The 20,243-nt window shown below is 43.6% G+C and overlaps 1 protein-coding gene across 1 annotated transcript in view; it reads left to right on the plus strand.

The window, feature by feature from the left end:
* Positions 1 to 10,136, plus strand: part of KIZ (kizuna centrosomal protein) — a 145,087-nt gene extending 134,951 nt beyond the window's left edge. The window contains exons 12-13 of the mRNA XM_045445469.1: positions 7,552 to 7,595; positions 9,987 to 10,136. Coding sequence (XP_045301425.1) covers positions 7,552 to 7,595; positions 9,987 to 10,090 — 148 coding nt within the window. The 3' untranslated portion in view covers positions 10,091 to 10,136. The remainder of the gene's footprint in view (positions 1 to 7,551; positions 7,596 to 9,986) is intronic.
* The last annotated feature ends 10,107 nt before the right edge of the window (positions 10,137 to 20,243 follow it).

The raw sequence follows: 20,243 nt of genomic DNA on the forward strand, positions 1-20,243 counted from the left end.
TAATGTACGAAGGAGTGAGTCCTAATAGGAAGCCGTTCTCCAAGTAAAGACCACTTGTTCCCTTTTGTTCAGGGGTGCATGCCAGAGCTTCCTCTCCTCTGCAAACATTGTCTCGCTTTACCTTCCCCAGGAAGCGGTTTTCACGCTCCCGGATCCATTTATTCAACGGAGAATATATTTTAACAGCCTGCCATGTAACTTCAGTTTACCGTCTGGATCGAGATAACATTTTACCGAAGAAAAGGATGTGTGCTTGTAACATAATTGCCTGGGGGAAAGGTAGCAGAAGTCACCCAGCCATGGCACCCTGGCAGGGCCGCTGTGGGTGGCATTTTGTGTCCACCCTGCAACCACCAGAGTGGCCAGCGGAGGGCGCCTGGCCGCAGCTGATGCCGTGTCTCTCTCCTTGCCTGGTCACTGGGCCATTTTCCCTTGGGAGAATACAAAGATTGCACAGAATAATACCAGTGAAATAAAAATCAGGTATTCCTGGAAGTCCTTTAGGTTTTATTAAAGCACCCGTTCTCCGTCTCTGGCTTAGCAAATCTGCAATCGCCTTAAATCCTACTGAATAAGCAGCTGCCTAAATATCCTACGTGTTCTCCTCATAGACCCACCTACTTTATTTTTTTCTACACAGAGCATGAAAGAACAGTAACTTGCTAGATTAGCTGAAGGGAGGGAGTTAGCAAATTGACCCCAGGCAGCTTAAAAAAAAAAAAAAAAAAAAAGGCTTCTGCTGCAGGGTCCCTGGCTAACCATCAGGGGGCGCTCGGACTTTGTCAAATTAAAACTGTCTCAGCCTTTGGTCAGCCCTTAAAATTAGAATTTACAGAGATTTGTTGGCATACTCATGGGGTTCTTTTCCTTCCTGAATAATTTTATGCCTTCTATTTTTCAGAAATATATGTCTCTTGAGCAAAATTGTAGCTGAAGATGCTGTTTGAGACATTTTGATACCGATTTTAGCTAGCAGTCAAAATCATTAAAAATTACAGAATTTGGAGTCTAGAGACCACATCTTCTCATTAGTTAATATTTTCAGTCTTATATAGTAAGACCCTACAACAGGAAGGACACTTCCCACTAGTAGCCCCCCCCCCCCCCCCCCCCCCCCCCCCCCCCCCCCCCCCCGCCTCGTGGTCTCCCATCCCATAGACCCCTGCTCTTGGCAGGACCCTCAGAGTCTCATTGCCAGACTCCACTGACATGACCTCAAGGTCACAATAACTTGGGTAGTTTGTTGACAGGCTGTGGATACTTATTTCCTTCAACACAGTATTGACCATGAGGTTGAGAATCATTGTGTTACTAATATTAGGACATCCCCCAGGTCTGCTGTTTTCCAGATTCCTCCTCCCACAGAGCCAAGAATGAGTGTCTGAAATCCTAGCCTGACTGTTGCACCTCTGCTGCTGTGAGTCTCTCAAGGGCTTCTGTTACCCATACCCCCCTCAAGCACTGCATGGCCTACAGTGTGCAGCGCCTTCCAGCCTGCTCCCCCATGTCCCTGTGCCCACTTGACAGCCTCATGTCATGCCCTCATACAACCAGCTATGTCATGAGCCCCAGCTTCTATTCCTGCTCTTTTGCTGGAATGCTTCTGCTCCATACTTTCACCTGGCTGATGCCTACTAGATTGTCAGGGCTTAACTATTAACCTTCTAAAAGTCTCCTAAGCAAAGGATCTGGTCATACAAGACGCCCCTCCTGTGGCCCCATGGCTATTTCTACCATCATCTGTAGCATAGGGATTGTAGCCATTTGCAGGTACCTTCCCCTCACTGTGAGCTCCTCACTGGGGGTTTGGAGGGCTTTTCTGATTACCAGTGCTCAATAACTGTTGGACTTGCTGAGTAAGTGAACCTCTGTGTATAGTTCCACTGTTCACTCAAGCATTTGTCTTAGATGCCCTCACCTCTGGGTGGCATCACATACCCAAGCTGCAGGAAATCATGCATTCCACAAAGGTCTCTGCATGAGTGTATAGGAGAGGGAGGGCACACACACATTTCCCAAGGGAGACTCCTGCAGTCAACCTCGATTGCACCCTCTCCAATCGTGCACCCTGTATTTGGCTTCCAGGAAACACACTGGGCATGCACCCTCATACAGTGCATTACTGGGGTCCTCACCTAACTGCTGTCCTGTCTATTGGTAAAAGGATATCTGGCTCTTGGCCCTGAACTTGACATGGGCTCTTGGTATGTGCTAGGGGCCTGGACGTTACCCCCTAATTCTGCTGCTGTCAGTTCTCAGCTTACCCCACAGTTGCCCTTTTTGGCTTGTGTCATAGTTATTTTGGTATCTGTCTCCCCACTGGAGCATGAGAGGCCCAAATACAGAGATCAAATGGGTATTGTTTGTTGCTCTGGGCCCAGCATAGAGCTGATGTGTGGTGTGACCTATGAGACAGTGAATGAGTAAGAGAATGGATGAATGAACAAACCATTGCTCTGCCGACCTGCTTGTGCAAGGCCTGGCAGAGGCCATTTCCCTGTGTCCTCCCCGTCCCAAGTGCTCCTGCCCATCAGGCTCCTTAAGGAGGAGACTTCATGCATCTCAGGCCTGTTTCCTTTCTCTCTGTCCCCACATTTTCCCTTTCCTTGGCCACTGTGCCAGAGTACTTGTCACCTTCACTTAGAACCCATGACTGTGCCATCACGAAACCAAGCACATGCCTTTGTGCACCCAAATGCTGTGACAGTGAGCAGCACCACTCCCCCACACCTGCCGTAGCCAGGCTGTCAAGCAGGATTCTCTCTAAACTTACCAGAACACTGCAACGAAGGCCTACTTCCCCATTTTGCAGACAGAAAACGGGTGCTCAGAGAGGTAGGGAGCTTGCCCAGGGCCACACAGGGAGCAGAGTAGAGCATCAAGGGAGTAGAGGCTGTCTGGCCCCAGAGCTGACACTGTCTCCCATCAGCAGTCCTGCACTGGGACAGGGACCGGCTGCCCCAACCCAGGTTCTCTCCACCCTGCTGTTTGACCACGTCTCACGAGGTGAGACAGGTGTTTGCATTTGGGAAGCATCCATGTGCTGGGGGGCTCTGTCCTCGTCTGCCCCCACCCCCATCTGATAGTTCTGTGTGTCTTGAAGCACAGCCTTCACAGCCTCTCTGGGCCCCACCACCCATACAGTGAAAGCGCTGGGTAATCTATAAGTGCTCTGCTATAATTTAATAATGGGGTTCTTAGAAGCTCATAGGTTTTCCACTTCTCATTTTGTCTCTACTTGCCAGTTCCACAAAGCAAAACTTCATGCTTACAGTAGGCCTTGCCATCTAATTTTGTATTTATGTTGACTGTGTTGACTAAGTATTCCTAGCTACATTAGCCTTTTGCTCATATAACATGAATAGTTGACACACATAATTTCAGTGATACCTTGTTTCACCACGATTGCGGATTGTGCACGTGGGTGCCAGGTGCTGCTCTTCGGATAAAAACTGTTAAGGCCCTGACCAACCTTGACTTCTTAAGTTTAGCAAGGATGAGAACAAAAGTGACTTTGATTAGAGTTGTCCTAATCTGGTTTATCAATAGCAGGGGAATTCATAAACAATTACTGAAAAGCATCAAAAAATGAGATGGCTTGATGGGTAGACAGAGGGAAGATATGTGTTAAAGCCAATATGGCAAAAGGTAAATTAAGCATCCCCTTCATGGGTATGTGGTATTCATTGTACAGCTATGGGGAAAAAAATACCTAACCTGCTAGGAAATTCTGCAGAAGTCATTGTCCCATTATGATAAGACCAGCAGAACATGGTCACATTTTAATTTAATCCATTGTCTGTGGTGTTTACCTGAAAATGGTTTGTTTTGAAGTAGGACCTCCAATCTAATTGTAACCTTCTGGGGAAAAAAAAAATCAAGTCTGCCATCTTGGATTCTAAGAGTTACCCATGAAAGACCATGCAGGGGACAGGCAGACCCTTTGGTGTGCTGTAAGTATGGCAGTGTCACCTGTTCAACCGGCTCGGTGCACTGTGGCCCCAGGGCCAAGTCTTGGCCTCTGCCTGGTTCTGTACACCTTCAAGCTAAGAGCGGGTTTTACATTTTTGGGGGGTGAGGGGAAGCAAAGAAGAGGGAGAAGGAGAATCTTAAGCAGGCTCCACACTCAGCATGGAACCCAACACAGGGCTCGATCTCACAACCATGAGATCATGACCTGGACTGAAATCAAGAGTCAGACGCTTAACCAACTGAGCCACCCAGGTTTTTACATTTTTAAATGGTTGGAGGAAATCCGAAGAAGAATGATGTTGCATGACACCTGACCTGGAAGTTCTATGAAATTCAAATTTTAGTGCCTATAAGTGAGGTTGAATTACAATACAGCCCCACCTATCGTGTTCATGGCTTGTTTCCATGCTACAGCCACAAAGGTGAGTTGTCCTACAACCATATAGCCCACAACAGCTGAACCATTTACCCTCTGGCTCTTTACAGCAGACCTTTGCCAACCTCTGTTTTACAAGATGAAAATGTTACTTTCATGCTTTTAGGGAAGACGAAGCAGTCAGACTCCAAGTATGTGTGACCCAATCCCATGGCCTATAGGACTAACTCTTCCATTTCTTATACTTTACCAGAGTGAATGTGTTCCTCGTCTTATTTATTATAGTAGCTCAACAAGTTGACTATATCCAGTATTCCCACTATGCCCGTTGGCCTTGTCTTAGCTTTACACATTAGGTATGACTCAGAACCGTTGACCCTAAGAATTGCATGTGACTCTAGGTCAGCTTTGAATTGGGGTGTCACATTGGTGGGCAGAGCTGGCTTCCCAAAGGGAAACATAATTGCCCCTAGGGCATGGGGATGGAGTAGGAGACACCTGGAAGCAGCGTCCACCTTTCTCAGTGGGTGACCTACATGCATTCAGTTCTGCAGATTTCTTGCACGATTCCGGTAAGAAACTTAACCTGATTCTGAAGTCATAGAAGTAGAAACATGAAAGTCAAATAATGTGCCAGCAACTAGGTCGAGTGTCTTTAAGCAGGGCCCTGCTCTTGGTGAGCTTCATCTTTTCATTCTGCACATAATCACCAAGCGCAAAGCCCTGGGTTACCCAGGGGAGCTGAAGCAGGTGCCATCGCTTCCCTCACAGAGCTCATAGTCTATAGCAGAAGTGATCACACATGCATTAGTTACACAAATGAGTGTAAAACAGCAACTTGGGTGAGGAATCAGTGGTGGGTGGGGGAGCAGTAGGGGAAGTGAGGCTGCAGTAGAAGGACCCAACCAAGTCTGGGGATCAGCCTTTGAGGTGCTGTTCAGGATTTAGGGAGTTCATCAAAAAACAATGGGAAGGCTTTAAGGAGCTTTAGCAAGGAAGTGGAGTGAGAAGTTCATTCTTGCTGCTGAGTGGAAGATGGACTGTAGGGGACAGGGTGTATGTGGCATCACCAGTTAGGGGCTGTTACAAAGGTCCAGGCAAGAGGTGCTGGTGTAGTTGGCCAGGTTGTGGCAGTGTGGAGGGAAGAGCAAGGATTGAATTGTAATACAGCCCCGTCTATTGATTTACACATCGGAGCTGACTGGGTGCAGGAAGGCCTAAGAGTGGAAAGGGTTGGGGAGGGAGCAGAGGATCCGAGTGCCCTTGACTGAAACAGGAGGGACCTGGCCTGGCAGGGGAAGAGAATCACAGTAGGGAGATTGTGAATTTGGTCATGGATGAGCATGTTGCCCACAAGGTGCTTGGGAGGCGGCCAAGTAGAACTAGCACATGAGCACAGGCCATGTTTCTGGAGCTCAGAGAAGTGGCTGGGGCCACGGGGATCTGGCCTGTGCTTATCTGCCATTGTGTCCTTGATCTTAACAAGGGCTCCCTGCTACCACATCCCACTGCATCCCCCCACCCCTTTACTGGCCTGTGCGATCCTCTCTGGCTTTCAAAGCAGAGTCCAGGAGATGCCCTGCTTCCTCAGGGGTCCTGCAGCCACCCATCACCCACCCTTTGCTCCCTGTTCTCCCAGCCCTCAGTGCTCTACCCCTCTCCCCGCTGTGGCTCTTATTACCTGGACTACAGCTGGAGACTCTCTGGCCCCCACCAGCACTGTTCTAACCCACCTCTGCCTCCAGCATCTAGACTAGTCCTCATGAAATGAGAGGTAGGTAAATAGTAGACATACAACCCACAGTTGCATTTAGTGTGTGTGTGTGTGTGTGTGTGTGTACACTAGTACTTTATGAAAGATGGATTCATATGGTCAGTGGCCACCTTACCTGCAGCCTCCATGACTGATGGTTAGTGCCGGGCCCTTTCATAGGACCATCCACTCTTCATGGAGAAACAGCTGTGGGCCACTAGTTGGTCATAACAGATAATGAAACAGGCACCAAGTTTAAAGGAAGCATTGACAGATATTGAGCCTAGAAAATGATACCTAAATGGAGCTTATTTTACAGGGAAAAAAAAAAAAAACAAGTATGGCAGCTATGGAAAGCAGCAGATTTTTAAGCCATAGGTTAGCCAGACTTGACACAAAGGAGGGAGAAGATAAGTTCACAGGGTTTCCTATGTTAAGAGGACCAGGGTTCTGGCCATGAGCAGTGACCATACACATTGGGGTCTGTCTTTTCTTGACATTCTTCTCCTCTAAGAGACTGGAATCTGTTTTAATGCAATAATATATAAATGTAAATCCCAGCAAATACTTTGGCAAGAACAGGTTGCTAGGTATTAGATGCCATAGACACTAGCATCTTTGTGTATGTGATACCCAGAAACCTACACCTCGGTGTCCAGGATACTTACGTTTTTCTGTCTTAAGTTAGTGTTTTTAATTAAGCAGACTGAGAGTTTATCTTGGACTCCCTTGTCAAGCCGTTAAGGATTGGTATCACTGGCTTGATGGAGATGAGGATCTTATCTTCCCTGCCAGCTTCTCCTTGTGTTCTATCTTGGATTCTCTACTTCGGGTATTTCACTTTTAGCTTGTCTAAAAGTGCCAAAGCTTTGTCTGGACATGTTTTGGGAAGGCTGTTGAAGGGAAGTGGATCCTCTACCTCACCGCCCGTGTGCTCATTGTCCTGCGCTGCAAGGGATGCCCGCAGGGCACACTATGACCCGGTGTCTGCAGGGCCAGCAGAGAATGCACTCAGGGATACTGGTGATGCTGTCGCAATAGGGACCCACCCACCAAAGCATCAGCAAGTACCTCTGGCCACTGAGGTCCTGACATTTTCTTCTTCTTCTTTTTTTTTAAAGTGTTCTATTTATTTATTTTGAGAGAGAGAGCAGGGAAGGAGCAGAGGAAGAATCCCAAGCAGGCTCCATGCTGTCAGCACAGCCCCAATGTGGGGCTCTATCCCACGAACCGAGAGATCATGACCTGAGCCGAGATCACAAGTCAGAAGCTCAACTGACTGAGCCCCCCAGGCGCCCCCTGACATTTTCTTCTTGCTCTTAAGACTCAGGAGAATGTGTAAAATTTCTGGCCTTTCAGTGCAGTACTTCTTTGCTAATGTGCTCATTGTAAAAATATCAGTCTGATTGTCATTTTTTTGCAAGACTCAGGCTATTTCTTTATTTTTCAGGCATGAAAACAAAAAGAAACTAACTACCAATTTAGAGTCTAAAGGTAAGAGAAATCCCTGGAGGCTAGATTTTCATCTTGTGTTTTAACCCAGAGTTGTTTTGTGACGTGTTTCTTGTTTCCTGCACCCTCCTGTAAGGACTGTGAAGCGTGTGTGCGATCACTGGGCACCCTGTGGCTCTCCCCAGGGTGATTATGGTCTCTGAGGGGATTGGAGGGCTATCAAGGAACCATTCTTCAGTGACAGGGCTATGAGCTGACCATATATGGGGTGCCATGGGCCATGGTGGCATAGCATTCTAACTTGCAAGTATGAATTTGCAGGGTATCCCAGCCTCTACATTCAATTGATTGACAACACTGGTATATTCTACCTGTGAAATGGTTTTTGACTCTGTCCCCATCCTCATGGCTAATGCCCTGAGAGTACCCACTGCTCATGACATGACAGGGCTCTTACAGTAGATACTAACTGGTTTCCTCCCATCTGGCCCCTCTCCCACTCCCCATTGTCCTCCACCTGGCCACCAGCATCTAAAATCTCATGTAACCTTCTTACCTTCCTGGTTAAAAATTGCTAATGCCTCCTGCTACGTGCAGGATAGAGTCCACAACTTTCTCCCTTTGTGGTCTGGCCACATCCCTACTTTCCAGCTCAGTTCCTACCAAGATCTTGTCCTCTGTGGATCTAGTCAGAGTCAGCTTTTTCCAAATATAGATGTACCTCAGAGATACTGCAGGTTCGGTTCCAGACCACTGTAATAAAGCCAAATAAATTTTTTGGTTTCTCAGTGCCTGTAAAAGTTGTGTTTATGCTGTACTGTAGTCTCTTAAGTGTACAACGGCATTCATTATGTCTAAAAAAATGTTAATTAACATTAAATTAACTTAAAATACTTTAAAAATAATTAAAAAACACCTTATTGCTAAAAGATGCTTGCCATCATCTGAGCTTTCAGTGAGTCATAATTACTGATCACAGATCACTGTAGGAAATATAATAATGGAAATAATAATAATTGGAATAATGAGAGAAGTACCAAAATGTGACACAGAGACACAAGGTGAACAGATGCTGTTGAAAAAATGGCACCAATAGATTTGCCTTGTGTAGGGTTGCCATAGACCTTCAGTTATAAAAAAACACAGTCTCTGCAAAGCACAGGAAAATGGGGTATGCCTGTATACCACGCTTGTACTTCTGTGCCTTTGCTCATGCTGTTCCCCCCTTTTCTTTAGCACCATGAGCTCCTATTCGTCTTTCAGCCCCACCTTCCATGCTAACACTGTGGTATATCCTGTGCAGAGCTTGGGCTTGGTCTATTCCTGTCTGCTTAGACCCCCGTCCCGGTAGGTTGTGGTCGAGAGCGTGGGTATAAGTCCGACAACCTGGGTGGGACTCCTGGCTTCAACACCCGCTAATTCTGTGATTGGGGCCAGTTACTTAACCTCTCTCAGCCCATTTGCTCAGTAAATGGAGACATTAACACTTACCTTCCCAGGTTGGTACAAGGATGAAATGGGGTTGTGTATAAGAAGTCATCACAGAATGGCAGGTAGTGAGTGCCGTGGAGATAGCGGTGGTCATGGAGATTGTCCGTATAGCAGACCGTGTCCCACCACATCCTGTCCGACCACGCTGGAGATCACAGTGCAGTTCGCGGGCATGCTGTGGCCTTCCACCACAGGCAGCTGTGCATCTGCCTAAGGGCTTTCTCTGGCTGCAGGCGCATGCCCAGCCCCAATGGGGCAGCCCAGAGTACCCGGGAGTTGATGCCCTGGTTGAGAATGAGAATAACCTTCAACCAATGAGAAATGGAAGTTGGTCAATAAATAACCCCACTGCCTTACTCTTTGTTGGGACAATATGAAGAGAGTTCTGAGTTTCTCAGAGAGTGCCCTGCAGGCCTGAGCCGCCTTGTCCACTGCCAGCCCCCCTCATTAACACACCCTCTGCTGGCTTCCTCTCTTCCTGTGTCACTATTCCAGCCCCTCCCATCGTTCCCAGGATCACCTCCCAAGTAAACCATGTGCACCCAAGGCCTCCTGTTCTTCCACCATGTCTTCCTTGTGAAGTATAGAAGGGGATCAAAGTGCAAGAGCAGCTAAGCTGAGGTGGTCTCAGGCCTGGTGAAATACCTGGCTAACCCTGCTTCTGTGTTAATCCTGATTTAAAATCCCCATCCTGCAGTAAAGAGCTGAGCACAACAAAAGGGGAAGGAAATATTCTGCAGTGTTTCCATAGAACACACTGAGATGTGCAAATTTGTGCAGTATGGACATGCATCCAGATGCACCTGGTCAGGTTCAGCCCTCAGTGTCCCTAGTAGGCCTTTTGCAGGCCAGTGCTTCCAGTCCACTGGAACCAGTCTACTGATGAAGCCAAGCTTATCAGAGTGGAGAGATGTTAAATAGCTGTCTGTTTTTCTCTTCCAGCCTTTTGGGATGAATCCGATGACAGTAACTCAGAAATTGAAGCTGCTTTACGCCCTAGAAACCGTAACACATCTGCCGATGACTTTGGTGATTTTTATGACTAATAAGCAGTAACAACCATTGGAAATAAAGTCATTAAATAACCTAAAACCCTGTGTTTGTATGTGATGTCCTAAACAAGCATGTCTTTTAAAGCTTCCTAATTGTTTAATAGGAGCACTTGGGACCATATTGCTACTGGAGTGAAATTCCATGGCATAAACATAAACTAGCATATTCATTTGAAGTGTTATCAAAAAACAAAGTGATATGCAATGCCCATCGAAATGTAAGTTGCTTTCTTTGTAGAAACTGACAAGCTGGTCCTAAAATTCATATGGAAATCCAAGGGATCCAGAATAGCTAAAACAACCTTGAAAAAGGAAACAAAGTTGGAGTACTCACACTTCCCAATTTTGAAACTTACTTAAAAGCTGAAATAAACAAACAAACAAATGAAAGCTGTAGTAATTGAGACTATATGGGACTGGCATAGACATACAGATCAGTGAAATATCAATTTATATATAATCTAGAACTGATAATCCAGAAATAAATCCTCATGTGTATGGTCACTTAATTTTTGACAAAGGTGCCAAGCCATTCAATGGGGAAGGAGTGATCTTTTCAACAAATGGTGGTGGGACAACTGAAGGGCCAAAGAACTGCAGATGAATGAAGTTAGATCCCTACTTCACACTGTATACAAAATTAACTCAAAATGCATCAAGGACCTAAGTGTAAGAGCTAAACTATAAAACTCTCAGAAGTAAGCATTGTGTAAATCTTTCTGACCTTGAATTAGGCAATGGTTTCTTGGATATGACACCAAAAGCCCTTAACTGAGAAAAATAGATACATTGGACTTCACCCAAATTAAAACAGTTTGCTGCAAAGGACACCATCAGGAAAGTGAAAAGAATGGGAGAAAATATTTTCAAATAATATATCTAAAAAGGGACTTGTATCCAGAATATATAAAGAATTTTTATAATTCAATAAAAAGACAACAAACTCAATTTAAAAATGAGCAAAAGTTCTGAATCGACATTGCTCCAAAGAAAATGTACAAAAACAGTCACAAACTAAAGGACACATGACAACTAAATGCAATGTAGGATCCTAGGTTGGATCCTCGAACCAAGAAAGGACATTAATGGAAAGTTTGGGGAAACCCAAATTAAGTTTGGAGTTTAGTTGATAGTAATTATACTAGTGTTGTTTTCTTGGTTTTTACAAATGTACTGTGGTAAGGTAAGATCAGAGGGATGTAACAAGAACTCTGTATTATCTTTGCAACTTTTCTATAAATCTAAAATTATTCCACACACAAAAATCCAGCAGTAAACATGAACATTTGGGTGATACCCTTCCAGACCTTTTCTATGTTTTTACCTTTTCTTTGTTTTTCAAATCGTCTTGAACATTTCATTTTTTAATTCTTAAATCTTAGCAGACAATAACACAGCCCTTCAGCCAGCACACTAGCCAGGTATTTGTCAGCAGTGCTTGTGGAATACAGAGTCCTACATCTGAACACCTTTTGCTGGAGATCACATGTCATGTGTACTGATGATGACCCAGAACAAAGCCTAGCTTTGTGCAGTCTACCACTCTCCTAATGCTTAATCTTACTTCTGAATAGTGGTAGAGTAGGCCTGGGGCCCAACACCTTTCGCAGGCAAATTTTCCAGCTAAATTTAATAACATTCTTTTTTTCCTTCCTATTGACCTCAAGTGACCCTGATTTAAAATGCATAGAAGTAATATAAAGTTTCCCTTTTGTATACATTGTAAAGAAAAGATAATTGACTTTTTAAATTATACTAAGAAAATAACAGGACAAGTGATTGGCGGGCATGGCTAAGGGGCTGGCTAACTAAGCTCCACTGTGCTGTGCTCACCAGACAGCTCTCTGGTCCATTTTGGGGTCTCCAGGGGTTTAAATATCTGGAGGGTCATGCACTGGCCCATAGGTGGTCTTGGTTCCCCAGGTAAAGGCAGTGGGACAATGTAAGTTTGTAAACTATTTGTATGAACCACCCTCCCCCCACCGCGTTCTCCTGTCCCTTCATACCACTACCACAACTCACAACACTCCTGACACCAGACATGTGGGGTTTTCCCACACCAACCAATTATCTGACCCCAGCTGGGCGTCCTGCAATGCGATTCAGTTCTGACACTACCTGCGCTTAGTGCAGACCCCACAGGTTAAGGACACAGTTCCACAAGGCTGACCGCCCCACCCCTGCCCGACTTCAGACACAAGTCACAAGTAGTAGGTCCCCAGGTTATCCACAACTTCTGTCTGACTTGGCTACAAATCCGATGGCCACAGCCCCTCCTTGGTTTTGATAATTTGCTAGGTGGCTCATGGAACTAAGGAAAACACTCAATTCCTTTTACCTGTTTATCATGAAAGGTATGATAAAGGATATAGATGAACATGCAGATGGAAGAGGTTCATATCAAGGTGTGTGGGAAGGGGTGCGGAACTTCCATGCCCTGGCCAGGTGGGCCACTCTACCGGACCTGCTTGTGTTCAGCAACCTGGAAGCTCCCAAACCTCCTCCTTTTGGGATGTTTATGGAGGCTTCATCATGTAAGCATGATAGATTATCAACCCCACTTTTACAGAGCCCCACTCCCCTCTCCAAAGAATGGGGGGATGGGGCTGAAAGTTCCAAGCTTCTCATCATGACTTGGTCTTCCTGAGGACGAGCCCCTAATCTGAAGCTACCAGGAGCCCACCCAGAATCACCTCATCAGAACAAAAGACACTTCTGTCACCCAGGGAAATTCCAAGAGTTTAAAACTGTTTAGAGCTTTGTGTCAGGAACCAGAGAGCAGAGACCAGAATATACATTCTCTATTAATTCCCAGTGGTCTTCAAATTTATAAATGAGACTTTGGTGAGCTTGGTTAGCATGGAGACCTGAACACCTGACAAAATCAAGTGCTATAGCTCAGTGCTAAGGACCCAACTCTATGTCAGAGGTAACTGCCCTTCCAGCACCTACCAATCTAGCTTCAGACACAGCTTTAATATCTGCTTACTAGCAAGCCTCTTCTGACACTTTCTGCACGTCAGGCACTGTTTGTGCTAGTCATTGGGAATAATACAAGGATGAATCTAACATAGTCATTGACCTCAGGGTGCTCACACTTCAACAAAGGAGACAAAGCTTGAAGCGAGGTACATTATGTACAGTAAGATGATGACAGATGATAGATAAGCTTAAACACACACACAGGCTCAGAGGAGTGAAAACATTGTCCCTCCTGGGTTGAGTTAGGGAAGGTAACATTTGTTGGGACGGGGCGGTGCTGGAGGAATAAGGAACTATAGGCAGAGAGATGACTCTTGCAAGACTGAGACCCAAAAGAATGTGTGTAAACAAGCAATGCTTGCATGAGGCTAGCACAAGACATGTGTGCAGCAAGCATGAGCACACATCTGCGAAGGCAGGGGGGCACACCAAGAGAAGGTAGCAACTCTGGGAGGGAAAGAATTTGTGCTCATTAGCCACAGATGTCAAATGTTTCGAAAAGACCAGAAGCAGAACTATTCAATCACTAATTCATAGAAGTTTGTCATGCACATGCCAAAATGTTTGCAAACCAGGAGCACTGTAACCAAAACATGGAATGAGGCCCAGGGGTCTGTTTTCATCAAGCAGCTTAACAGTGCAGAACCAGTGACTTATTCTTCATAGTGATTGGTTCCATTAGAATATTCTTATTTTTATTTTTATTTTTATTTTGTATTTATTTTTGGGAGAGTGCAAGTTGGGGGGGGGGGAGCAGAGAGAAGGGGATAGAGGATCTGAAGCAGGCTCTACGCTGACAAGCTGACAGCAGTTTGTGGAGCTCGAACTCATGAACCGCAAGATCATGACATGAGCTGAAGTTGGACATTCAACCGACTGAGCCACCCAGGTGTCCCACGTTAGAATATTCTTAAATGAAAGGGAATTGGTTAGTGGCTACCACTTATCAACTTGGGGTAACAATTTAAGTTTCACTTATGATTTTCAAAAGTATAAGCAAGAGGTAAAGGTCAAGTTAGCCTCACTTGTCTCACAAAATAAGCTAAATTAAGCTTTGCTTGTACGACTGAAGTGGTTTTGTCTGCTCAGAACTGTTTTTTTTAATGTTTATTATTTTTGAGAGAAAGAGACAGAGACAGAGACAGAGCATGAGCGAGGGAGGGGCAGAGAGAGAGGTAGAGAATCCAAAGCAGGTTCCAGGCTTAGAGCTGTCAGCTCAGAACCTGACACGGGGCTCGAATCCACAAACCATGAGATCATGACCTGAGCTGAACTCAAATGCTTAACCGACTGAGCCACCCAGGTGCCCCTGCCCAGAATTTTCAAGACTGGTCTCTGTGTGTGTTTTATTTTCACACAATCTGACGATCTCCAAAGAAAATCAAGAGACTCTAAAGGCAAAGTATTAGAACCATGGAGCTCAGCAAAGTTGGTGACAGTTCAGCAATGCACTAGGAAAACCAGTTTGAAACTAAATTTTTGAAAGATGTCATTTACAGTAACAACCAAAATGATGTATCAAAAATCTAAATTTTTTTTTAAGGAATTATTGAAAGACAAAATTGTACACACTGAGACAAGAGAGAATGACATGTTCCATTTTGGGGACAATCCTATATCTTGAAATTCACAATTCTGTCCAAATTAATCCAGAAAGTTATTCCATTTCAATCAAAATCCCAACAGGTCTTTTGCAGTACTGGTCATAAAACTGCGAAGGAATTTAAAGGACCAAAATGGCCATGACAAGTTTGAAGAATAGAAAGGAGGTCTTGTGGTGGCAAACATTAGGATTTATTATAAAGAATAGTAATTAGTCCCTGTGGTAGTGGCTCGGAGATAAAAACATGGAGCAGAAGGGAGGCTCTAGTGATATTCCCAGGCAGGAGAACTGAGTGTAGACAGATGTAGTTTTAGAAATCAGGGAGGCGGTAACAGACTTTTCAATAAATGGTACTGGACCAATTGGCAAACCACGTGGCAAGACACCAAGCTAATTTTTTTTTTTTTTAACATGGTCATCATGAAATGTTTATTTTTGCATAAATTTCACTCTCAGTGCCTAGTGACATCTTTAGGGCTCTTTATCAATGGCACGCCACTGCCCCAGCCCTTCTGAACCTCTTTCTTCCCCTGGCTGAAGGATGTAACCTGTCCCCTATTTTGCTGAGAATGAAGTATAAGCTGCTTTCTTTTCCTTTTGCTGCAACCTCTTAGTGGCTGACATCTCCTTTCTTTCCAGATTAAAGAAAGTAAAGGCCGTTCCCTCTTCCCTGCCTCACTCCTTCCCACCATTAATTAATTCATTTATTCATTCAGGGTACATTCGATGCCCTTCCAACTCCCCCCAGTACATTTTTCCCAAGCTTTCTTATTGTGGCAAAATGTAGGTAACATAAAATGTATCATCTTAAGAATTTTTAAATGTATGAGTTGGTGGTATTAAATACATTCACAATGTGCACCCATCACCACCATCCATCTCTAGAACCCTGTCATCTTGTTTAACTAAAACTCTGAATTCCCCCTCCCTACAACCCCTGGCAACCACCATTTTACTTTCTGTCACTATGATTTTGACTACTCAAGGTACCTCATATAAGTGGGATCATGCAGTGTTTGTCTTTTTGTGACCAGCTTACTTCACTCATATAAATGTCCCTAAGGTTCACCCACACTGGAGATGTGTGTCAGAATTTCTTTCCTTCTTAAGGCTGAATAATATTCCATTGTATGTATATGCCACATATACATGGTTATCTATTCCATGGATATGTGGAATGGATATGTGGTTATCTATTCATCTGTCAATGGACACTTGGGTTGCTTCCATGTGTCCGCTATTGTGAATAATGCTGCTATGAACATGGATGTACAAACGTCTCTTCAAGATCCTGATCTCAGGCCTTCTGGATATATACCCAGAAGTGGAGTTGCTGGATCATATGGATCATCAATTCTATTTTCATTTTTATTTATTTTTTTTAGATGTTTATTTTTGAGAGAGTGCAAGGGGGGAAGGGCAGGGAGAGGGGGACAGCTTGTGCTGACAGCAGCAAGCCCAATCTGGGGCTCAAACTCACAAACTTCAAGACCTGAGCCTATGTAGGAAGCTCAACCGAGCCACCCAGGTGCCTGAATTCTATTTTCAATTTTTTGAGGAAACGCCATACTATTTTTTGCTTGTTTAATGATAATTATAGTACCAAGCTGTTTTCCACAGTGGCTGTACCATTTTACATTCTCAAGGACAGTGCATAGGGATTCCACCTTCTCCACATCCTCACCAACAGTTATTTTCTGTTGTTTGATAGTAACCATCCTCAGGTGGTGAGGTGGTAAAATTAAATTTCTACTTCACTCTTTCCTTTTTAAGTTTTTTTATTTATGTATTTTGAAAGACAGAGAGTGCAGGGGTGGGGGGGCAGAGAGAGAGAGAGAGGGTGACGAAATCCCAAGCAGACTCTACACTGTAGTGCAAAACTCTATGTGGGGCTCAATCTTACAAACCATGAGATCATGATCTAAGCCAAAGTCAAGAGTCAGATGCCCAACCAACTGAGCCACCCAGGCACCCCCCTCACTCTCGATACAAAGGAAATTTCAGCTCAAATAAAGAAGCAAATGTGAAAAAGAAAAACTTGAAAACTCTTAAATAAAAAAAAATAGGCAATTAATTTTATGACTTCAGAACAAAGAAGAATTTCTTAACCCATGAGGAAAATGCACAAACTCACATAAGAAAATATTGATAAATACTACCACATTGAAATGAAAATATTCCGTATAACTGAAACACCAATATGAAAAGACAAATTATAGGCTAGAAGATGACATGTAGGATACATGCCCATCAAAGATCTGTATACATAGAGAAGCATAGATCAATAAAAAATACAACTCAGCAGAATATGAAAAAAAGGATTAGAATGAGCAATTCATAGACAAAGAAAACCAAATGATCAGTAAACATAAAAGGTACTTAGAGTTACTAGTATATCAAACAGCAAAAGAAAAGTACAGTGGGGTGTCATTTCATAGCCAGTAGACTGGCCAAGATTGGAGGCAGATCACTCTGAGGTTTGGGTAGGATAGCAGGAAAGAAGGACTTTCATTAACTATGAAGAAACACACATCAAGTAAGGTTGCAGATGGCATATCAGATCCTATGACGCTATGGTTCTCCCTCTAAATATACAGAGCCACACTGTCCAATACAGTCATCACCAGCCGTGCGTGACTCTTGAGCACGTGAGCAGTTTGGCTTAGTCCAAACTGAGAAATTCATTTTGGATCTCAAGACTGTCTCTGAAAGAAATAACATAACATACTTCGCTAATTTTGTAAATACATTACGCTATGTTCACTACAGGTGTAGCTACCATCTATCACCATACAACAATATTACAGTACCACTGACTATATTCCCTGTGCTGTGCCTTTTATCCCCATGTCTTAGTCACCCCATAACTGGAAGCCTGTATCTCCCACTCTCCTTCACCCATTTTGCCTATCCCTCTATCCCCCACTGTGGCAACCAACAGTTTGTTCTCTGTATTTATGGGTCTGTTTCTGCTTAACTGTTTTTTTTAGATTCCACATATAAGTAAAATCATTATATTTTTCATTATTTCATTATTTCATTAATTTGTATATTCATTATAGCTTGAAATAGAGACATTGTATATGTTGAGTTAAAATATATTGTTAAAATTAATTTCACCAGTTTTGGTTTTTTTTTCACATTTTCTAATGTGGCTACTAGAAAATTTAAATTACTATGTGACACACATTTGTGGCTCTCTGATATCTCTATAGGACAAAGAGAAACTCTCACTGTAGTACACAGAGAGACAAAAACTTAGCTGCAGTATTGTTTGAAATAGTAAAAATTTGGACATTTAGTGCCCACCAACAAGAAAACAATAAGGAACACATTGCTGGAGGATTTATACAGTTCATAAAATACATGTAAAAGTGAAAAACATGAAACAATTCAGTGTGTTTATAGAAAGGGGAGAGAAGGTTTGTATATGACAAAAGTATAAAAACATGCAAGGAAGGGGTTCACAACATCTCCAAGAAAGTGATTAGCTCTGGGGAAGAAAAGAAGACACTATGATGAGTGGTAAATAGAGAAGTATAATGCATCAGTAACAGCTTCTTTCTTTAGATTAACAAGCAAATATTCTTGGCAAATATGGCCAAATGTTAACATTTGTCAAGTATCTGTCCAATTCGGGTGGTGTTTCATGTCATTCATGTAATGCTGTTCTCTGCATTTTTTGTGTGTTTAAAATAGTTTACAAGTTTTGGGGGCACCTGGGTGGTTCAGTCGGTTAAGTGTCGGACTTCAACCTAGGTCATGATCTCGTTCCTGAGTTTGAGCCCTGCATCAGGCTCTGAGCTGTTAGCACAGCGCCTGGAGTCGGCTTTGGATTTTGTGTCTCCTTCTCTCTCTGCCCCTCCCCCACTCGTGCTCTGTCTCTGTCTCTCTCTCAAAAATAAATAAAACATTTAAAAAAAATAAAAAATAAATTAAATAAAATAGTTTATAATTTTTTAAAGAAACGAGTCATGAAGAACTTTGTATCACATGCTAAGGAGTCTGGACTTTCTTCTGTTGATCAGTATTTGGAAGCCATTGAAGAGTTTTATTATTTTTTGTTTTTTTTTTAATTTTTTTTAACGTTTGTTTATTTTTCAGATAGAGAGAGACAGAGCATAAACAGGAGAGGGTCAGAGAGAGGGAGACACAGAATCCGAAACAGGCTCCAGGCTCTGAGCTGTCAGCACATAGCCCTACGCGGGGCTCGAACTCACGGACTGCAAGATCATGACCTGAGCCGAAGTCGGTCGCTTAACCGACGGAGCCACCCGGGCGCCCCCATTGAAGAGTTTTAAACAGAAGAAGAGATTTCCATCTAGAGAGAGAATTTTGCACTCTTATCTTAGGCTTATCCAGCTCATCATCTAATAACAGCAGGAAAAATATGTCATTGCTTCTAACACATTTTTTTTTTTTATTTGAATAACTCTGCAATTGGCATGTATCGTGTTGTCCAGTTAACACTCGGGGCATAGACGTCATTGCCTGAGCTGATGCACCAATGTGCAGAATGCACGGCAGCCACTTGGTGAAAATTATGGGGACACTAGAGGAGCACTCTTTTTTTTTTTTTTTTTTTTTAGAGGGATAGAGACAGAGAGAGAGAATCTTAAGCAGGCTCCATGCTCAGTGTGGAGCCTGAGGTGGGACTCAATCTCACAACCCTGGAATCATGACCTGAACCCAAATCAAGAGTCAGTCAACCAACTGAGCCACCCAGGTGCCCTGGGGAGCACTCTTAAATGTTACCCTGCCAACACACCTCATGGCACAGACAAGGAAAACATGGAGAATTGTTGACATTAGCAACTCTGAATCAAAAAGTGATTTAAGGGCACCCGAGTAGCTCAGTCACTTAAGCGTCTGACTTTGGCTCAGGTCATAATCAGGTTCATGGGTTCAAGCTCCGCATCGGGCTCTGTGCTGACAGCTCGGAGTCTGGAGCCTGCTTTAGATTCTGTGTTTCCCTCTCTCTCTGCCCCTGTCCCACTCACTCTCTCTCTCTCTCTCAAAACTAAATAAATATTTTTTAAAAATTAAAAAAAAATGGTTTAGAAGATGCACATTCTATATGTGAAGGAGTTTTAGGAAAGCAGTGACATTTAATTGGTCTACTACATTTGCCTTTTTATATGTGCACAAAAGTGGAATATTTTTTTAAGTTTTTTTTTTAAATTATGGTAAAACACACATAAAGTAAAATTTGCCATCATAACCATTTTCAGGGCACAGTTTAGTGGCAGTAAGTACATTCACATTTTTGGGCAGCCATCACCACGATCCATCTCCAGAATTCTTTGCATCTTGTACAACTGCAGCTCTGTGCCTATTAAACACCAACTGACCAACTCAGCCACTGTTATGAAACCACTGTCCAAATCCCATACATCTGATTGGTAGGACCTGCCTAAATCACAAAGAACTCTAGCTGAGGGGAATCTAGAAAATGTAATTTTTAGCTTTCCAGGATCTGCAGTATAGCAAGCGTACCACAGGCTGCTGGAATGGATGCTAAGCACCATCCTACCATATCTACTGTAAAGATCTACCAGTACT

This window comes from Leopardus geoffroyi, chromosome A3 (genome assembly GCF_018350155.1).
Source record: "Leopardus geoffroyi isolate Oge1 chromosome A3, O.geoffroyi_Oge1_pat1.0, whole genome shotgun sequence".
NCBI classification, from domain to species: domain Eukaryota; kingdom Metazoa; phylum Chordata; class Mammalia; order Carnivora; family Felidae; genus Leopardus; species Leopardus geoffroyi.